This window comes from Nycticebus coucang, chromosome 10 (genome assembly GCF_027406575.1).
Source record: "Nycticebus coucang isolate mNycCou1 chromosome 10, mNycCou1.pri, whole genome shotgun sequence".
Classification (NCBI taxonomy): domain Eukaryota; kingdom Metazoa; phylum Chordata; class Mammalia; order Primates; family Lorisidae; genus Nycticebus; species Nycticebus coucang.
Genome location: NC_069789.1, coordinates 107,077,791 through 107,097,546, shown reverse-complemented (window position 1 = coordinate 107,097,546; position 19,756 = coordinate 107,077,791). Strand labels below are relative to the sequence as shown.

General features: G+C 44.0%; 2 protein-coding genes across 2 annotated transcripts; both read left to right on the top strand.

Annotated features, from left to right (window-relative positions):
* Positions 1-211: 211 nt before the first annotated feature.
* Positions 212-6,125, top strand: C10H19orf18 (chromosome 10 C19orf18 homolog). Its single transcript, XM_053607022.1, has 3 exons — positions 212-1,132; positions 4,842-5,008; positions 5,992-6,125. Exons 1-3 carry the CDS (start codon positions 993-995, stop codon positions 6,102-6,104), a joined length of 420 nt encoding a protein of 139 aa, XP_053462997.1. The 5' UTR covers positions 212-992; the 3' UTR covers positions 6,105-6,125.
* Positions 6,126-11,377: 5,252 nt separating this feature from the next.
* On the top strand, positions 11,378-17,648 carry LOC128597421 (zinc finger protein 776-like). The gene is made up of 3 exons (XM_053607788.1): positions 11,378-11,633; positions 13,170-13,296; positions 15,084-17,648. The coding sequence occupies exons 1-3, from the start codon at positions 11,601-11,603 to the stop codon at positions 16,376-16,378; spliced, it is 1,455 nt and encodes a 484-aa protein (XP_053463763.1). The 5' UTR covers positions 11,378-11,600; the 3' UTR covers positions 16,379-17,648.
* The last annotated feature ends 2,108 nt before the right edge of the window (positions 17,649-19,756 follow it).

Here is a 19,756-nt window from a genome sequence, read left to right as displayed (position 1 = left end):
CCTACTCCTTGAGCCACAGGCGCTGCCCTCCTCAAAATAATTTCAAAACTCACCATCTCTAGTCCCTTTCCTCTCATTCTCTTCTGAATCAGTTTCAGTCAAGCCGGCATTCCTTATCACCACCCCCAATCTAATATACCCTTGCCTGGGTCCCTAATGATCCCCCAACACTCAATCCTATGATCAATTTTCAATTCTCATCATACCTAAAACATCCATAACCTATGTTCTTTTCTCTTACAATATTTCATTATAAAAATTTGAAAACATACAGAGATGCTGACAGAACTGTAGAGTGAATACCCATTATACTTCACACCTAAAATCTACAATTAATCATCTCATACTCCTAACTTTTTCGCAGCCCAGGTTGTTTTTTTATCTCAACAAGCTATTTATGTCTCCACTAGATGTGAGCCTGAAAAAAGGAGTAGCAACCTCAGCCTGTCAGATTTTATGAGTGGCTCAGTAATGCACTTACTTTGCCAATTGCCCTTTTGTTCAATTTGTGCAAACAATAACTGGTTCTTTTTTTAATTTCAGATAATATGAAGAAGGATGATATGCCTGAGCCTACAAAGAGCAGCCATGGTTTCTTAGCACGTCCTCTAGGCCTAAAGTCAGACTCCTGGAATGCAGGTTCATGGAATTCTGTCCTAAATTTCCCTGCAATATCTTTCGTGACAGATCCACCCACCTTAAATCTTAAGATAAAGGCCACTTGCTTTTCAGCTTCAGCTACCTGAACAATGGGTGTTGCCATCTAGTGTCAGGGGGTCTAGTATTTCTGAGAGAAAGAGAGGGCTTTGAATGAAGACAGGAGACAGACAAAAAAGGGAGTCAGAGGTTGTTGGGAATGCGAACAGCTGTGCAGTCTAACCAGTATTTTTAAAAATTAAGCATAGTATTTTAAAGCTATTAAAGGTATTGCTGATTTTGTCTCCTACTTCCTTTTGTAACAACAATGTGATTAGCAAATAGAAGCGGCTAAAATGAAAATTTTTGACAACTTTTTCCCCCCACTTTTAGCAATGATTCCACATAGACCTGCTCTTATTCAAGTAATTGTAATTGCAAGTATAGCCTTCAGCATTGCCCTGATATGTGGGACTGTGATCTCCTATATGATATAGTAAGTGTGTGCTAAATAGCATCTACTGTCCTTAAAAAGACATAATAATCTACTAAGTTATTATTTAGTGTCAAAAGATGATTATGATAATGATATAATTGCTGAATTATTATAGTCTATAACTTTCTAGACCAGTGTTTTTTAAAATGTGGATTGTATTCATGTTGGATTATGACATAAATGTAAAAAACCAGAAATCACAAAACATAATTTTGCAAAATGGAAACTATCAGAAAGCATTATTTAAAGTAGAGGCTGATTTTTAAACTTTTCAGACAAAAACCCTTGAGACACAGATATGGTTGCAAAATAAAACGTATTTCTCACTGTGGGTCATGGTCAAAATGTTTGAAAGACACTGTTAGATGCTGGTACCTTCCTGAAATGGAGTATTCTAAAATTACCTTGATACTTTGGAAGGAATCTTAACAATGCAAAGCAGAGGCCAGGCTCAGTGGCTCATGCCTATAATCCTAGTACTCTGGGAGGCTGAGGCAGGTGGATCCTTGAAGTCAGGAGTTCGAGACCAGCCTGAGCAAGAGCAAGACTCCATCTCTACTAAAAATAGAAGATGTTATGGCAGTCACCTGTAGTCCCAGCTACTGTGGAGGCTGAGGCAAGAGGATTGCTTGAGCCCAAGAATTTTGAGGTTGCGGCCCGGCATGGTGGCTCATGCCTATAATCCTTGCACTTGGAAGGCCGAAGCAGCTGGAATGCCTGAGCTCACAGGTTCAAGATCAGCCTGAGCCAGAATGAGACCCCATCTCTAAAATAAAAAAAGAAAGAAAGAAAGAAAAATAGCCAGGCATTGTAGCAGGCACCTATAGTCTCAGGTACTTGGGAGGCTGAGGCAAGAGAATCACTTGAACCCAAGAGTTTGAGGTTGCTGTGAGCTATGACACTCTACCGTGTGACCAAGTGAGACTCTACCAAGGGTGACCAAGTAAGACTCTGTCTCAAAAAAAAAAAAGAATTTGAAGTTGCTGTGAACTATGACACTGCAACACTCTACCCAGGACACAGGGTGAGACTCTGTCTTTTTTTTTTTTAGAGACAGTCTCACTTTGTTGCCCTCAGTAGAGTGCCGTGGTGTCACAGCTCATAGCAACCTTCAGCTGTTCAGCTTAGGTTATTCTCTTGCCTCAGCCTCCTGAGTAGCTGGGATTACAGGTGCCCATCACAATGCCCGGCTATTTTTCTGTTATTGTTGCAGTTTGGCCAGGGCTGGGTTCGAACCTGCCACCCTCCGTATGTTGGGCTGGTGCCCTACTCACTGAGCCACAGGTGCCGCCCTGAGACTCTGTCTTTAAAAAAAGAAGACTGAACATTTAAAAAATATGTAGAAACACATATATAGAGACTCAAATTTTCTCTCTCTCTTTTTTTTTTTTTTGAGACAGTCTCACTTTGTCACTGTGAGTAGAGTGCCCTAGTATCATAGCTCACAGCAACCTCAAACACTTGGGCTCAAGCAATTCTCTTGCCTCAGCCTCCCAAGTAGCTGGGACTACAGGTGCCTACCACAATGTCTGGCTATTTTTAGAGGCTGGTTCTTGCTCTTGCTCAGACTGGTCATGAAATACTTTCTCTTTTGACTCAGGCTCCCACATGGTTCAGCATGGCACTCTTGAATCCTGTCATTATCTAAACTCTTACATCCATTATCATTTTGTTAAATGTTGAGTTAAGATATTTATCTTTACTACTGGTTGTTTTGGCACCTCCTTACATTTTGCACCTGCCTTACTCTCCTCATACAAACCTAGCCTCTTGATCATCTTAATAATATCTGTGACCATCCCAGTTCCTGCAGCCTCACAGCCTCTGGAATGCCCCTGACACACACACGCTTTCCTCCATCTCCACCTTTTGGAACATGCATAAGCCAACCCTAAAAATCTTTTTTATTATGGTGGTGCCCAGAGCTCAGTGGGTAGGGCGCCAGCCACATATACTGGAACTGGGGGGTTGAAACCCGGCCCAAGCCAGCTAAAACAATGACAACTACAACAAAAAAAAGGTTGGGTGTTGTGCCGGGCACCTGTAGTCCCAGCTACTTGGGAGGCTGAGGCAAGAGAATCACTTAAACTCAAGAGTTTGAGGTTGCTATGAGCTGTGATGCCATAGCACTCTTCCAAGAGCGACATAGTGAAACTCTGTCTCAAAAATATATATATATTTGGGGGGGAGGGCGCCCATAGCTCAGTGGGTAGGGCGCCAGCCACATACACCAAGGCTGGCGGGTTCGAACCTGGACCAGCTAAAACAACAATGACAACTGCAACCAAAAAATAGCCAGGTGTGTGGTGGGCATCTGTAGGCCTAGCTACTTGGGAGGCTGAGGCAAGAGAATCGCTTAAGCCCAGGAGTTGGAGGTTGTTGTGAGCTGTGATGCCATGGTACTCTACCAAGGGCGACATAGTGAGACTCTTGTCTCAAAAGAAAAAAAATTAAGAAGTAAACAAAACTCCCTAAAGTGTCTGATACACAGTAGGGGGCACCTGTAGTCTCAGCTACTTGGGAGGCTGAGGCAAGAGAATTGCTTAAGCCCACGAGTTTGAGGTTGCTGTCAGCTGTGATGACATGGCACTCTTCCAAGGGCAACATAGGGAGACTCTGTCTCAAAAAAACAAAACAAAACATATATATATTTTATTACATAAGTCACACAGAACTAGGAAGGGAAATATGTTAGGAAAAAAGTAAAGCACTCTATCATCCACTTCCATGTCAAACAGAAACAGCAGTTCAACAATTTACTTTCAGGTACAGACCTGCTACCTCCAGAGAGGTGAGTGAGGCCTTCATGTAAGTGCAAAATTTAAGGGACTGTCAAAAAAACTCAGTAGTCAACATAAATGGGATTTTTAGCCAGTAACTTTTTTTTTTATTTTGGGGACAGAGTCTCACTTTGTTGCCCTGTGTAGAATGCCATGGCGTCACAGCTCATAGCAACCTCAAACTCTTGGGTTTAAGCAATCCTCTTGCCTCAGCCTCCTGAGTAGCTGGGAATACAGGTGCCTGCCACAACGCCTTGCTATTTTTAAAGACGAAGACTTGCTCTTGCTCAGGCTGGTCTCAAACCTGTGAGCTCAGGGAATGCACCCACCTCTGCCTCCCAGAATGCTAGGATTATAAGTGTGAGCCACTGCGCCTGGCCCTATCCAGTATTTTTTTAATTTTAGGTTAATCCCCCAAAATATCCACAATGAACAGAATAATCCTTTCAAGTATGGGATCAGTAACAGTGTTGGGCCAAGCTGTATTAGAGTCTGCAAAAGGACAAACCAGTAACGTTTGTCCTGTTTTTTTTCCAATGTTGATGTTTTGTTCATCATGGATTTCTTGGCATTAATTCTCTTTGGTAAAATATTACATTGAAATATGATTTGTCTTGATCATGGAGTTTTTTGTCAACTCCTTAAGTCTTGTACCTATGTGAGCACCTCATTCGTTACCAGTCCTGGCTTTGGTCCACGCTCTGAAGTTATCGGGGTTATCTTTACTCCAGAAAATGGCCTGGCAGCACAGAAGGGTGAGCTCTGACTATGAGCAGTTTGTTTTAAAAGTCTATTTCTGCCTCCCACTTCTCACCTTACCCCTACCATCTCCTATAGGTGACTCTTTTCTTGGCAAAAAGCTGCATGATTAAGACATGATTATTCACTGTAAAAATTGTGCTTCTAAATACACTTATACCATTCTCCAGTCGACTGGTCCAGGATGAGGAAAGACGGCAACTTGAGTTGCTTTATAGAAATATCAGGATACCGTCCTTAGAAGATGAGGAGGATGGTTCTGAGGAAGAGGGCCAGGATGAGTCCACTTACCTGCTCCCAGAGAACGAGAAGGAACTGGAGAAGTTCATTCTCTCAGGTACAGAATTGCCTCATTTAACTTGTCAGGTCCAAAGTCACAACACACAGTTGACCTGGCAAGGGTGGTTTGGTTTCTAATGGTGAAATCAAGTGGAAATTAATGGGATTTGAAGAAAGACAGAAGACTGCCATCTTACTTGCAGAGATGAACTGTTTTTTATCAAGTCACAGAGGCTCAAGCAACTGGGTGGCTGCCTTGTCCTCTTTGTAGGGCCATCACAAAGATCTTACACAGAGCTGAGGTAATAAACTTTTGAGGACAAAACATTTTCCATACACACCATATTAATGTGATGTTATTCCTGAGATTAGGGCACAGACAGGCAGGCATTTCACCCACACCATCTGCCTCAGTCTGATGTGGAAATGAGACCCAGGCCCACAAAACAGAGGGCAGTACTTCCACCTCTGGTAATGAGAGTTGTCCACCAGAGCCACACTGCACGCATGTGCTTGTGAAAACCCCATTTAGTAGAAGTTCTGAGATTTTTGGATACCTGTTTAAAAGATTCTAGGGAGTAGGGAGTGCATGGATTTCCTCTCTACAAACTTAGGGCCCTCTGAAAGGCATAACTGAGTCAGAAGTCCCTTGTCAGACCTATGGAATGTATTTTTCAATGTCTTTTTTTACATTGGACTACAACTTTTTTTTTTTGCAGTTTTTAGGCAGTGCTGGGTTTGAACCGGCCACCTCTGGCATATGGGACCAGCGCCCCACCCCTTTGAGCCACAGGCGCTGCCCACAACTTTTTCTACATTCTTTTTTTATTTAAACTGGACATTTATGACATTTGAATATAGTATGTGGGAAAATAATTTTAAAATCCAATGTTCACCATCCTTGTCAGACAAATAAGATTCATTATCCCCTGAAAATTCTATGTGTACCTCTATTTTTCCATGCTTTCCCCCTCACTCCTTTTGTCTCTGTTTCTATTTCTCATTCCTCACCATCTCAATAGCATCCTTTCTACATTTTAGTTATCAGATCAAAAAGAAGGAAAAATACTGAAAAGAAGAATTTGAGGGAAGAGCAAATGTCAGTAAAGGAGACAGAGAATACTGCATCCCATGTCAAAGTGGAAGATTTGTGAAGGCAGAGGAAAGAGGGGAAGGATGTGCCGGCCAGAGTGGAGGAAAAGCTGCAGGGGTGACGAGCTGCACATGTGAGCAGGACTTGCTCCTGGAGAACCTCACAGAAGAGCATCTAAAGAAAGAAAGGCAGAGGTATAGAACAGAAAATAAATTCACATGATATAGCCATTCTTGCTTCTTGCATGTCATAGTTCGTGAATAATTACAACTTAATTAGAAAATAGAAAACGAGCTTTGCTTTTCTTGCTCCTGACTAGAAATACTGTATAAGTGATTTCTTTGGGCAGTCTCCAGAACATGCTGGGGAAATGCTTTCAATAAACAAAACTTTTCCAGTGATATCGCCTATCAGTTTCATAGCTTCTTGCCCCTGTTTTACACATGAGGAAACTTAGAATGTCAAAATAAATATGATGCCAGTTAAGGCACAATCATCCCTGCCAGGTCCCAGCTCTGCTGAGGAATATAGGCGTCGGGCGAGTGACTGCTGTCTGCCAGGAGCCGTGGAGGGCTGTGGGAACACAGAAGAGGTAAGATTCAGTCTAAATGGTGCAGTTCCTTTGGAAAACAGTCCAGCGGTTCTTACATAGTTAAACACAGAGTCAGTACAACACAGAAATTCCACTCCTAGGTATACCTTTAAGAAAATTGAAGATACTGGTACACACAAAAACCTGCACACCAACTGTTCATTGCAGCATTATTCAAAGGAACCAAACGGTGAAAACAACTCCAATGTCCATAGTGATGAAGGAATAAACAAAATGTGGTATATCCACATCATGAAATATTTTTCGGCAATAAAAAAGAAAGGGGTAGCTCTCATTCTATTTTGTAGAACAAAGCCTGCCCCATTGCAAAATTTAAAAATAATAATAAATAAATAAATTGCTAAAGGAACGAAGTACTAATGCATGCTGCAACATAAACAACTCTGCGGGTGGCGCCTGTGGCTCAGTGGGTAGGGCACCGGCCCCATACACCAAGGATGGCAGGTTCAAACCCGGCCCTGACCAAACTGCAACAAAACAATAGCTGGGAGTTGTGGCAAGCGCCTGTAGTCCAAGCTACCTGGGAGGCTGAGGCAATAGAATCGCCTAAGCCCAAGAGCTGGAGGTTGCTGTGAGCTGTGATGCCACAGCATTCTACTGAGGGCGACAAAGTGAGACTCTGTCTCAAAAATAAATAAATAAATAAATAAATAAATAAATAAATAAACAAACAAACAAACAACTCTTGGAAACACTATACTAAGAGTAGGCAGCCAGATTCCCAGATCAGTCAGATCAGTGGTTCCAGGAGCTGAGGGAGGCAGGAAAAGGAAGGACTACTTCCTAGTATTTGGGAGATGATGAAAATGTTTGAAAATTTGATGGTACAACCTTAGGAATATACTAAAAACCATAGAATTGTATGCTTTAAAACAGTAAATTTTGTGATATATGAATTATATCTCAAGCCATTAAAAATGTTTTAATCTGGCTCAGCGCCTGTAGCTCAGTGAACAGGGCGCCAGCCACAAACACCGAGGCAGGAGGGTTCAAGCCTGGTCCAGGCCTGCTAAACAACAATGACAACTGCAACCAAAAAATAGCCGGGCATTGTGGCAGGTGTCTGTAGTCCCTGTGGGCTGAGGCAAAAGATTCATTTAAGCCCAAGAGTTTGAGGTTGCTGTGAGCTGTGACGTCACAGCACTCTACTGAGGATGACATAGTAAAGCTCAGTCTCAAAAAAAAAGTTTGTTTTTTTTATCTAGCTTGAGGATGAACTGAAGCCAGACCCAGGTGTTCTGACTCTTCCTTTCAGTTTTCACCTTTCGTAGAGACAGAGTTTCACTTTATGGCCCTCGGTAGAGTGCCATGGCATCACACAGCTCACAGCAACCTCCAACTCCTGGGCTTAAGCGATTATCTTGCCTTCAGCCTCCCAAGTAACTGGGACTACAGGCGCCCGCCACAACACCCAGCTATTTTTTTTGTTGTTGTTGCAGTTCGGCCGGGGCCAGGTTTGAACCCGCCGCCCTCGGTATATGGGGCCGGCACCTTACCGACTGAGCCACAGGTGCCACCCTCCAAAATTAAATTTTCAAAATGAGAACAGATCACGCAACAGAGGAAATATGGGACTGTATGTTAGAGATTGGGACAGTCTGCAGAATCTTTAAAGACAGGGGCTTGAAACTGCTTGGATGGTGCAGCCAAGAAGGAATCTTGTGTGGGATGGGTGGCTGGGTGACCACAGGGAGAGAACAGTGCCCAGGGCCTGCACGGGCCACATGTTCCCTTGCTGCAGCCTCCAGAGATAAAACCCTAACTCAGCGAGACATTAACATGAAACACTGCTGCTTGGTCAACTTGGGCTGCCATATACGTATTGTATAGATGGGGTGGTCTAAGAAATACATGTTTATTTTATTTATTTCTCACAATTCTGGAAGTGGGAAGTCCAACATCAGGGTGCCAGCATGGTTGGATTCTCCTGAGGGCCCTATTCCTTACAGTAAGGGAGAGAGAAAACAAGCTTTCTCCTGTCTCTTCTCGTAAGAGTGCTAGTCCTGCTCTTGAGGGCTCAACCCCTTTTTTTATGACTAAATAGCATTCCATAGTGTTCACATGCTATGTTTTCTTTTCTTTTTTCCTGAGACAGAGTCTCACTCTGTTGCCAGGCTAGAGTACAGTGCTGTGGCATTATCATAGCCGGTTCCTCTTGCCACAGATATGAAGATCCTTACCCTTGGGCAGCGCCTGTGGCTCAGTGAGCAGGGCGCCGGCCCCATATACCCAGGGTGGCGGGTTCATACCCGGCCCCGGCCAAACTGCAACAAAAAAATAGCCAGGCGTTGTGGCGGGCGCCTGTGGTCCCACCTACTTGGGAGGCTGAGGCAGGAGAATCGCCTAAGCCCAGGAGTTGGAGGTTGCTGTGAGCTGTGTGACGCCACGGCACTCTACCGAGGGCAATAAAGTGAAACTCTGTCTCTACAAAAAAATATATTAAAAAAAAAAAAAGATCCTTACCCTTGCATCAGAGGTCAACAGAGCAGAGTAATGCTGGTCTGAAGTATTCGCAAAAATCTCTGTCCTAATCACAGAGTAGAAGACAGCCAGAATGATGAAGTCTTTACTGCTACCTTCTTTTATTATTATTATTATTGAGACAGAGTCTCAAGCTGTCACCCTGAGTAGAGTGCCATGGCGTCACAGCTCACAGCAATGTCAAACTCTTGGGTATAAGTGATCCTTTTGCCTCAGCCTCCCAAGTAGGTGTGGGACTACAGGTGCCTGCCACAATGCCCGACTATTTTTTGGTTATAGTTGTCATTGTTGTTTGGTGGCCTGGGATCGGATTCGAACCCACCAACTCCCGTGTATGTGGCTGGCGCCCTAGCTGCTTGAGCTACAGGCACTGAGCCTTTACTACTACCTTCTATCCTAACCTTAGCATAGGCGCTGAGGCCAAATCCAACCCCAACCCACACAATATGATGTTTCTAGATTTCCTGGATTGGGATGGCAAGGCATCCTCCCATTTTTAGGCTGGCTTCACCTGCTTACTGTTTTCATTCAGGGTACCCCATGAACAGATAGATGGGTAAGTCAGTGCCGCTGTACCACCAAAGATTATTCCATGGCTTTGGAGTAGGGACCTTCCAGCAACTAAGGGGAGAACAATAACCTGGCCAGACTCACCTCTTCAATTTCCCAGCCATGAAGCTAGAATAAAGTGAAATGCAAAGCAGCCTTAAAAAAGCATCTTTGCAGGTGGTGCCAGTGGCTCAGTGAGTAGGAGGCCGGCCCCATATACCAAGGGTGTCGGGTTCAAATCCGACCCCGGCTAAACTGCAACAAAAAAATAGCTGGGCATTGTGGCGTTGTGGTGGGCACCTGTAATCCCAGCTATTCGGGAGGCTGAGGCAAGAGAATCACCTAAACTTGGGAGTTGGCACACCACGGCACTCTACCGAGGGTGATAAAGTGAGACTCTGTCTCTAACAAAAAAAAAAAAAAAAGCTGGGCATTGTGGCAGGCGCCTGTAGTCCCAGCTACTCTTAGGCAAGACAATTGCCTAAGCCCAGAGCTGGAGGTTGCTGTGAGCTGTGACGCCACGGCACTCTACCGAGGGCAATAAAGTGAGACTGTCTGTTAAAAAAAAAAGGCATCTTTGCTGAGTATGAAAACTCATGCCTGTAATGCTAGCAATTTAAGAGGCTAAGGTGGTAGGATCGCTAGACCCCAGAAGTTTGAGACATTTGGGTAACAAAGCAAGACTCTCACCCCATACAACTTTTTAAAAAAAGCCTTAGCTCTGCTAAATGTGGAGATAAGATATTAGGTGTAATCTGAAAAAGTAGCTTTTCCCTGTTAAAGACGTATTTTTTAAGTAAGAAAATATAAATGCAGATATGTATATAAAGCATGACTTTCTATCTCTAGGAAGAACTTGTTAGCAACATATTGGAACACACAACAGAATGATGAACACGTGTAGATACAATTCTATGAGAATAATACTATACTGAAAATTTCGATTCTGTGTTTAAGTGCTTATTTTTTAAGGAAGACGTCTTGGTACCCTACTTACTAGCCACCACTTCCAGCAGAGGACTGTATGAAATTTTATGTGGGTTTGAATTGGTACCCTTTGGGTACCAATAATATTTTTGACATCTGGGAGCTTGAGATTTCCCTAATCTGAAATGACTTTCAATCCATGAGACAGTGTTTCATGCTGTCCTCTGACTAGAGTGCAGTGGCCTAACACTGCAAACTCCTGGGCTCAAGCAATTCTCCTACCTCCACCTCCCAAGCACCTGGGACTACAGGCACCTGCCACAACACCCAGCTAGTTTTTCTATTTTTTGTAGAGATGGTGTCGTCTTGCCCAGGATGGTCTCAAACTCCTGACCTCAAACACTCCTCCCACCTGGGCCTCCCAGAGTGCTGGGATTACAGGCCCAAGCCACCCACCCAGCCTGACATGACATTTTCCCAAACACTTTGGTGTTTAGTTACCTGGAATTTCAATATGGCCTTTAACGAAGGGTGAGACAATTCTCTGCCCTAGGACACAACAGTGCCACGTTGTGAGACAGACAGATCCTTGGCGTGGACTTGGCCCCTGTCTACCAGTGCACCTTCCAGGAGCCCCTTTGCTGCGTAGGGACAGGAGGAAACTACATTTCCCAGAAAGCGCTGGGTTCGTGAGAAAGCTGATTCCGGGTGCACACAAAACGTCGGGGCAGGATTTCTGGCGTTTTCCAGGAGCGGCCATTTTGGCAGGTATTTGGTGTGTTTGTCAAGGGTGGAGCCCCGGAGATCTTAGGACCGTGGCGCCTAAACAAGAGGTGGAGAAGTGTCATTGTCGCCGCGGCACGGAAACGGCTCAGAGACTCCTCTAAGGTGCCCATCGAGACCCGTGCCAGGCCCGGGAGAGCCACCTCCGTGCCCTGGTCTCCGCCCCGGTCTCCCGCCGCTTCCGGCCCCGCTCCGCTCAGTCTGATGGCTGCTGCAGAGCTGAAGAGTCTAGCTGAGGTAATTGTTGCGTCTTCCGCGCCCTCACCCTCATCACTTTCACCCAAATCTTAGAGTGCCGAGTGAGGGGCGCACACTCAGAACAGTGTGGCCAGGACAGTGAGGTAGGTGCTCGTGCTGAGGGGGTTCCTGCGTCTTACGCCCAATGGGACGGGATGGGGGAGAAAGTAAGGGGCAGAGGCGCTAGCCGGGTAAGTTTTTCGGAACCTGGGATTGACGTGTGCGTGTCGCTGATAACTTGTGAGGTAGAGTTACTCGTGAAAAGCAGGTTGAAGTTGTACTTTTTATTTTTAGAGACAGTCTCACTTTATCGCCCTTGGTAGAGTGCTGTGGCGTCACAGCTCACAGCAACCTCCAACTCCTGGGCTTAGGCGATTCTCCTGCCTCAGCCTCACGAGTAGCTGGGACTACAGGCGCCCGCCACAACGCCCGGCTATTTGTTTTGTTGCAGTTTGGCAGGGGCCGGGTTCGAACCTGCCACCCTCCGTATATTGGGCCGGCGCCCTACCCACAGAGCCACAGGCGCCGCCCCTGAAGTTTGTATTTTTATTGGGAGGATGCTAGAAACCATGGAAAGAATTTTGAACTAAGAAGGAACACGGGCAAAGTCAGGGTTTTAAAGGTTTCCCAAAGATTGTCGTAGGAAGAACAGAGTGGGTAGGGGTAATGAGGACCTTGAGGCACTGAGGGGTTGAATCTTTGTTGCAGATCATATAGGTGGTAAGAGATGGCATTTTACACTGAGGTCAACAGTCAGCCTGAGGTCACCTGGTTTCAGGACCAAGAAAGTGAGGCCTGAGCTTATCAAAACTCACCAAGGACTCTTTCCTATAAATGCATCTTCACTCAAGTTCCCATGGCTGCAGAAGAGCCCACTCACTTAAGGAACCCAGAGAAGGGAAGGGTGTACTATTTCCTTGGTGGTCCTTAACCCCCACCTACATATTCTGTAGATTGTAGATCATGAGACTCTTAACATGATTTTTTCTTTTTTCAATCCTTTACCCTTGGGACCTTGGCCATAACAGAAATTGCCTTTCAGGAGGGCTAGACATTTTGTATAGATACCTCTTTGCCTACTATCAAGTTCCCATGGCTGCAGAAGAGCCCACTCACTTAAGGAACCCAGAGAAGTGAAGGGTGTACCATTTCCTTGCTGGTCCTTAACCCCCACCTACATATTCTGTAGATTGTAGTATAACCCCCACCTACATATTCTGTAGATTGTAGTATCATGAGACTCTTACATGATTTTTTCTTTTTTCAATCCTTTACCCTTGGGACCTTGGCCATAACAGAAATTGCCTTTCAGGAGGGCTAGACATTTTGCATAGATACCTCTTTACCTACTAGCTTCCTTTTGTTGATGGCTATATCCCATGATCAGCAGGCCCATGAGGAGACAAATGCATCAACAGGCCTAGTTTCTTGTCTGAAATGGGGACTCTGGGAGGAGGTAGGCATGGGTGGATATGTGGAAGAGATGGATTGTGGAACCTCAGCTGTTTGTGGATTCATCTTTTACCATCATTGCAGGGCACTGTGACCTTTGAAGATGTGGCTGTAAACTTTTCCCAGGAGGAATGGAGTCTCCTTAGTGAGGCTCAGAGATGCCTGTACCGTGATGTGATGCTGGAGACTGTGGCACTTTTCTTCTCCTTGGGTAAGGTCCTCACACTCACTTTGTAAACTGATCTACTCTCTGCCCTTTCCCTTTTTCTTTGTTGGCTAGAATCTCAGGAGCATAGACGCAGCTTCCTTCCTAAGTTCTCGCGATAGGTTCTGCAGTTGATGAGGTGTGTTGAAATATATAAATAAACCACACCAACAGTAAAACACAAATACTGTCTAGCAAAGGAGAGAGGAGAGGAGAAAAGGGAGGGAGAGCAGTTGGCAGGATCTCACTGCATGTGCACAATGCGAGAGTGTTTGGCACGCTCCCTGGGTCAAGGGCTCAACTACAACTTGAACTTTACCTTGGAAGTGAGAACAATGTAACCTAAAAATTTGTACCTTTATATTAATTTGAAATTTAAAAAAAGAGTGAGCATGGCTCGGCGCCTATGGCTAAGGCGGCTAAGGCGCCAGCCACATACACCTGAACTGTGGGTTCGAATCCAGCCTGGCCCCGCCAAACAACAATGACAGCTGCAACCAAAAAATAGCCAGGCCTTGTGGCGGGCACCTGTAGTCCCAGCTACTTGGGAGGCAGAGGCAGGAGAATCACTTGAGGCCAGGAGTTGGAGGTTGCTGTGAGCTGTGATGCCTAGGCACTCTACCCAGGGCCACAGCTTGAGGCTCTGTCTCAAAAAAAGAAAGAAAAAGCTGTGTATATTCCCCTCTCCTATCCTTGAGCATCCCCACCACCTGCTTCATTGCAGGCTCCTAGGGAAGGATCGGGGTTAGGATTCTTGGAGTCACCCTAATGCATTCCACTTTGCTTGCCCTCTGGCTATCTAGGGGATTTTGTTCAGATCTGAGACTCCTGTGTGCCCAGGTTCTGCTTCCTTTCTAGTTTTCATTTCTTCATGCCTTCCTGTGGCAGGAATGGGCATCACTGGCATTATCACTTCCTACACTGTTCTCGTGGGGTGCTTGTTTAGCACTTCATAATATTTAGTTTCCTGTCATAGGCTGTCTGGTGCTGAGTTGTTTTGAATCACTGTTGGCTTTTCATTTGCCCTGTCATTCCCTTAATCTTTATATCATCCAGATCCCACGTACTTGGTCATAATGGTGGTAGGATGGTTCTAAAGATGCAAATGAATGCTGCCTCATGATTTGGGCTCAGAGGGAGCCTGTTGCCATTCTGGGAGAGGGCATAATGTCAAGGCTTTGTTCAAACCATACCAGAAAATTATTTTATTTGACTAGTACTTTTGTGACCAGATGAGTAGGCACATACTTTCTTTTTTTTTTTTTTCCCATTCTTGAGAGTTTGCAGAATTATCAGTTCTACATCTCATCATTTCTGCTATTATAACCACCCTGAGACAAATCTTCAGATCTATGGACTACTCTATGTCTCACACATTTTTCTCACATGTCTATTTGCAGTAGTCTCCAATTATGGCATATAAATTTTATGTTGTCAAGTTGGTACTCATTGTTAAGTAGCTTCTGTGTGTTAATGCTTTTTTAGACTGGACATATCCACCTATACAGCATTCACATGTCATTAGCACACAAGGTCCTGGAGACAAGTTCTTTGCACAAGAAATAGTTGTAAATCCTGCCTCTACTGGCTCTGTTGCATGTATAGTTGGTGCCTTCATATCAGGAGGCCTCATACGTTCCGTGACCTTTATATCTCAGTATACCGTCATCAACACTCTATTCCTGCAAATATTTCTATGTGCTAATTCCTCAATTTGTGAGACATACCTGTGAATGGGCTGTTCATTCCAACTGGAGGTAATTTTTACTTCACCAGCATTTTCTTGCTTTCAGGAGGTTGTAGTGGAGCTGAAGATGAGGAGGCACCTTCTAAGCAGAGCACTTCTATACTAGGAATGTCTCCACTCAGAACTCACAGGACAGATATGTCTCTTAAGAGTGCACCCCCCTGTGAAGTGTATGCTGAAGGCTCGAGAGGTATTGTGCACTTGAGTGAGCACCAGGGAATACCTGGCAGGCAGAAAATGGATGGATGTGAGGGAAAATTGTATAATGGTCCAAACCTTCATCAACAGTGGAAGCAGCACGTTGGAGAGAAACCTTATAGAAGCATTGTTCAGGAAGCATCATTTTTAAGGAGCTGTGAATCCCATGTAGCAGTGAAGCCATTTAACTTTAGTCAGGTTGGGAAGGACTTGGAATTACTACAGAAAGAGACAGCTCACACTGGAGAAAAGTCAAGCATTGAAACCAAGTGTGAGTCACCCCTACAGAGGGGAAAAACTCATGGCTGTGGAGAACCCACGAGAGCCTTTGACTCCAAACATACACTGGTTGAACACCAGAGACTTCTCCCTAGAGAAGGATGTTATGTGTGCGATGAATGTGGGAAATCTTTTAGTGGAAAGAAGAGCTTCAATAATCACCAGAAAGTTCATACTGGAAAAAGACTTCATAAATGTGGAGAATGTGGGAAATCTTTTCGACAAAAGGGCAACCTTGTTCAACATCAGCGAGGTCACACTGGAGAAAGGCCTTATAAGTGTAGGGAATGTGGAAAATCATTTAGGTACAAGTCCCACCTCAATGAACACCAGAGACTTCATACTGGAGAAAGACCTTACCATTGTGGGGAATGTGGGAAATCATTTAATAAGAAGTGTCATCTCCTTGTCCACCAGAGAATTCACACTGGAGAAAAGCCTTATAAGTGTGAGGAATGTGGGAAAGTATTTAGCCATAAGAACTCTATTACTGTACACTGGAGAGTTCACACTGGAGAAAGGCCTTATGAGTGCAATGAATGTGGGAAATCATTTCCCCACAGCTCTGCGCTTTATATTCATAAAAGAGTTCATACTGGGCAAAAGCCTTACGAGTGCATTGTATGTGGGAAATCTTTTGCTGAAAGCTCCAGTCTCATTAAGCACAGGAGAATTCACACTGGAGAAAGACCTTATGAATGCAGAGAATGTGGGAAATCATTTTTTCGGAGTTCTTCTCTCCTTCAACATCAGACCATTCACACTGGAGGAAAGCCTTATGAATGCAGTGAATGTGGGAAATCCTTTGCTAAAGCATCCAGTCTACATCAACACAGAAAAGTTCACACTGGAGCAAGACCTTAAGAGCGTAGTGAATATGGAAAAAAAATTACCCAAAGTTCTGCTCTCCTTGAGAGTTTATGCTAGTCAAGTCCTTGCATGTGAAATAAATTTTAGGAATTCTTTGGCCATAGGGAATTCTGACCTCTACTTAAAGGTCAGAAACTTCACACTGGATCAAAGTTTTGTTTGTGACAAATATGGGATATTTGCTATCCAGAAGTCTAGCTTCATTACGTACAGGAGAGCTCCCACTGCAGAAGTGAACTTTTTTTTTTTTTTTTATTGTTAACTCATAGCTGTGTACATTAGTGCAACCAAGGAGAAGTGAACTTTTGAGTGCAATAAATATGAGAAAGCCTTAGCCTTCTCTAATTGGGTACCAGAACATTCACATGAGAAAAACAACATAGATTTACAGGGAATATTATCTATTGTTGAATGTAACACTGGAGGAGATCTCTTATGAGGGTGCCATGTGCCCAAACTGAATGTCACAGATATTTTTAGTGCACATAATTTTTTCTTCTTTATGTTCCTTAGGTGAGAATGTAGTAATGTGACATGCTGTTTCTCATAAACTAGTGAGAATATCCAGAATTTTACAAATATATTGGTAAGTTTTTAAAGCACAATTTTTATCTCTTCATTGTTTTTTTCCCAAAATGGATAGTATATACTTGGATTTTCCTTTTTTACCCAGATTTTTTCTTGAGGCAGAGTCTCAGTATGTCACCCTCGGTAGACTGCTGTGGCATCATAGCTTTAGCTTATAGCAACCTAAAACTCTTGGTCTTTAAGCCATTCTCTTGCCTCAGCCTCCTGAGTAGCTGGGACTACAGGTGCCCACGACACCACCTGGCTATTTTTTGGTTGCAGTTATCATTGCTGTTTAGCAGGCCTGGGCCAGGCTTGAACCCACTAGACTTGGTGTATGTGGCTGGCACCCTACTCACTGAACTGTGGGTGCCAAGCCCCAATCAGATTTTTTGCCTTCTTTGCAATTTTTGTATTAGTATATGTTTTATTTTATATGTAACGTTTTCATTATTTTCTTTTTTTAGTAATACATATCAATTCTTTTGTACATACTACAATAGTTCTGTCCTTTTAAAATTTTTGTTTTTACCACAGTTCTCCATATGGATGTCCTACAAATTTTCGAAATTTGGCATGGGTACAGAAAATTGCATACAGGGCGGCGCCTGTGGCTGAAGGAGTAGGGCGCTGGTCCCATATGCCAGAGGTGGCGGGTTCAAACACAGCCCTGGCCAAAAACCACAAAAAAAGAAAATTGCATACAACTCACATGAAGTGAAACGTTTTAACACCTGAGTAGCTACTAAGCAGGTCAATAAGTGGAGTATTTATAGAACATCAGTTGGCTCCTTTTTTTTTTTTTTTTTTTATTTTTGGCCGGGGCTGGGCTTGAACCCGCCACCTCCAGCATATGGGACCGGCGCCCTACCCGTTGAGCCACAGGTGCCGCCCCAGTTGGCTCCTTTTTATTCCTTTTAATGAAATTGTTCCAACCCCCTCCCCCCAAATTAGGGATTTTTCTCATACTAAACTTAGGGCATTCTAGCTTTTTGTAGGTAGAATCTATACTCACCAATGTAGTTTAGCTTTGCCAGTTTTGAAACTTTATGTGACTGTAGTCATATGACAAGAATTAGATGTGTGGCCTCATTTGCACTTCTGGTTTTATATGTACCTGAGTTTTTGCAGATATATCAAGCTGATTTTTATTTTTGTGTATTATGTTTATGTAAAATAATGAAAAACATTGATCTTTGTACTGGTTCCTGCCTTAGAGTTCCTAAAATCATTGTAAGTAGGGTTTCTAGGTAAGTATTTTGTTCTAATGTTTGGTCCTTGACCCTGGTTCTGACACCAGACTAAGGCCTTTGGAATCTCCTGAGTGATAACATCTAACAGAATTGCTAAATTCCTTATAATTTCTTGAGTCTATAAATGTCTTTTGATCTCACAAGGTGAATGGGGACTGATGTGGGGAACAGTCTTGTGGGACTGAGCCTATAACCTGTGGTATCTGACACTGTGTTCAGGCAGATAGACTCAGAGTCCAATTAAATTGTTGTCTCCCATTTGGTGTCTGTCTAAAAGTGGATAATTCCTTGTTGTGGGAAAAACCCATTGATCACAAGTGTTGCAAGAATACAGGAGTAATCAGTTTGTTTTTCACGTACATTTGGTGTCAGTAAAATGAACTTGCTAGAATGGTCCTGTCAGTCCTGTCACATGGGAACATGGTTTGGGAAGAGAAATGATGAAAGGGTGGAGCATGAGGACTCTTTGATCCCTTGGTGATGACCCCATCACCTATGGTATGAAACTGCAGCTGTGCTGGAATCAGTTAATAAAGATATAAGTTAACGAGCAGTGCCTGTGCCTCAGTAGGTAGGACGCCGGCCCCATATACTGAGGGTGGTGGGTTGAAACCCTGCCCTGGCCAAACTACAACAAAAAAATAGCCAGGTGTTGTGGCGGGTGCCTGTAGCTACTCGGGAGGCTGAGGCAAGAGAATCACCTAAGCCCAGGAGTTGGAGGTTGCTGTGAGCTGTGTGAGGCCACCACACTCTACCCAGGGCGATAGAATGAGACTCTTGTCTCAACCAAAAATATATATGTTACCAATGAATTTAGAGATGGGGGTATCTTGGTCTGTTTCTGTTGCTTTAAAATAAACCACGATGAGGTAATATAAAGAAGTTTATTTTTTACATTTGTAGAGGCTGGGAAGTCCCAGGGTAAGAGCAGCATCTTTTGAGGGCCTTTTTGCCTCATCATAACATGTGGGAGGGTATCAAATGGTCAGATGGGAAGAAAATATCTGCCTGTCATATCTCTCTTCCTCTTGGAAAGTTATTAATCCCATCATGGGACTGACACCCTAATGACCTTACTAATCCTAATTACCTCCCAAAGCTGTCACTTCCAGTCAAAATACAAACTTGGGGGCGTCTGTGGCTCAGTGAGTAGGGCACCAGCCCCATATACCAAAGGTGGCCGGTTCGAACCTGGCCCTGGCCAAACTGCAACAAAAAATATAGCCAGGCATTGTGGTGGGCCACTATAGTCCCAGCTACTCAGGAGGCTAAGGCAAGAGAATCGCCTAAGCCCAAGCGCTGGAGGTTGCTGTGAGCTGTGATGGTATGGCACTCTACCAAGGGCGACAAAATGAGACTTTGTCTCTTAAAAAAAAAAAAACATATATATATACACACACACACACACGGGATTAAGTGCCCCACTCATGAAATTTGAGGTCACAATTCAAGACTGTAGCAGGGGTAGACATGACTTTAGCAGTTGTCTCATTGGATCTGTAAGGAAATGCAAATTAATAAGCATGCTTATTAATGCGCAGTCCCTTAGTTA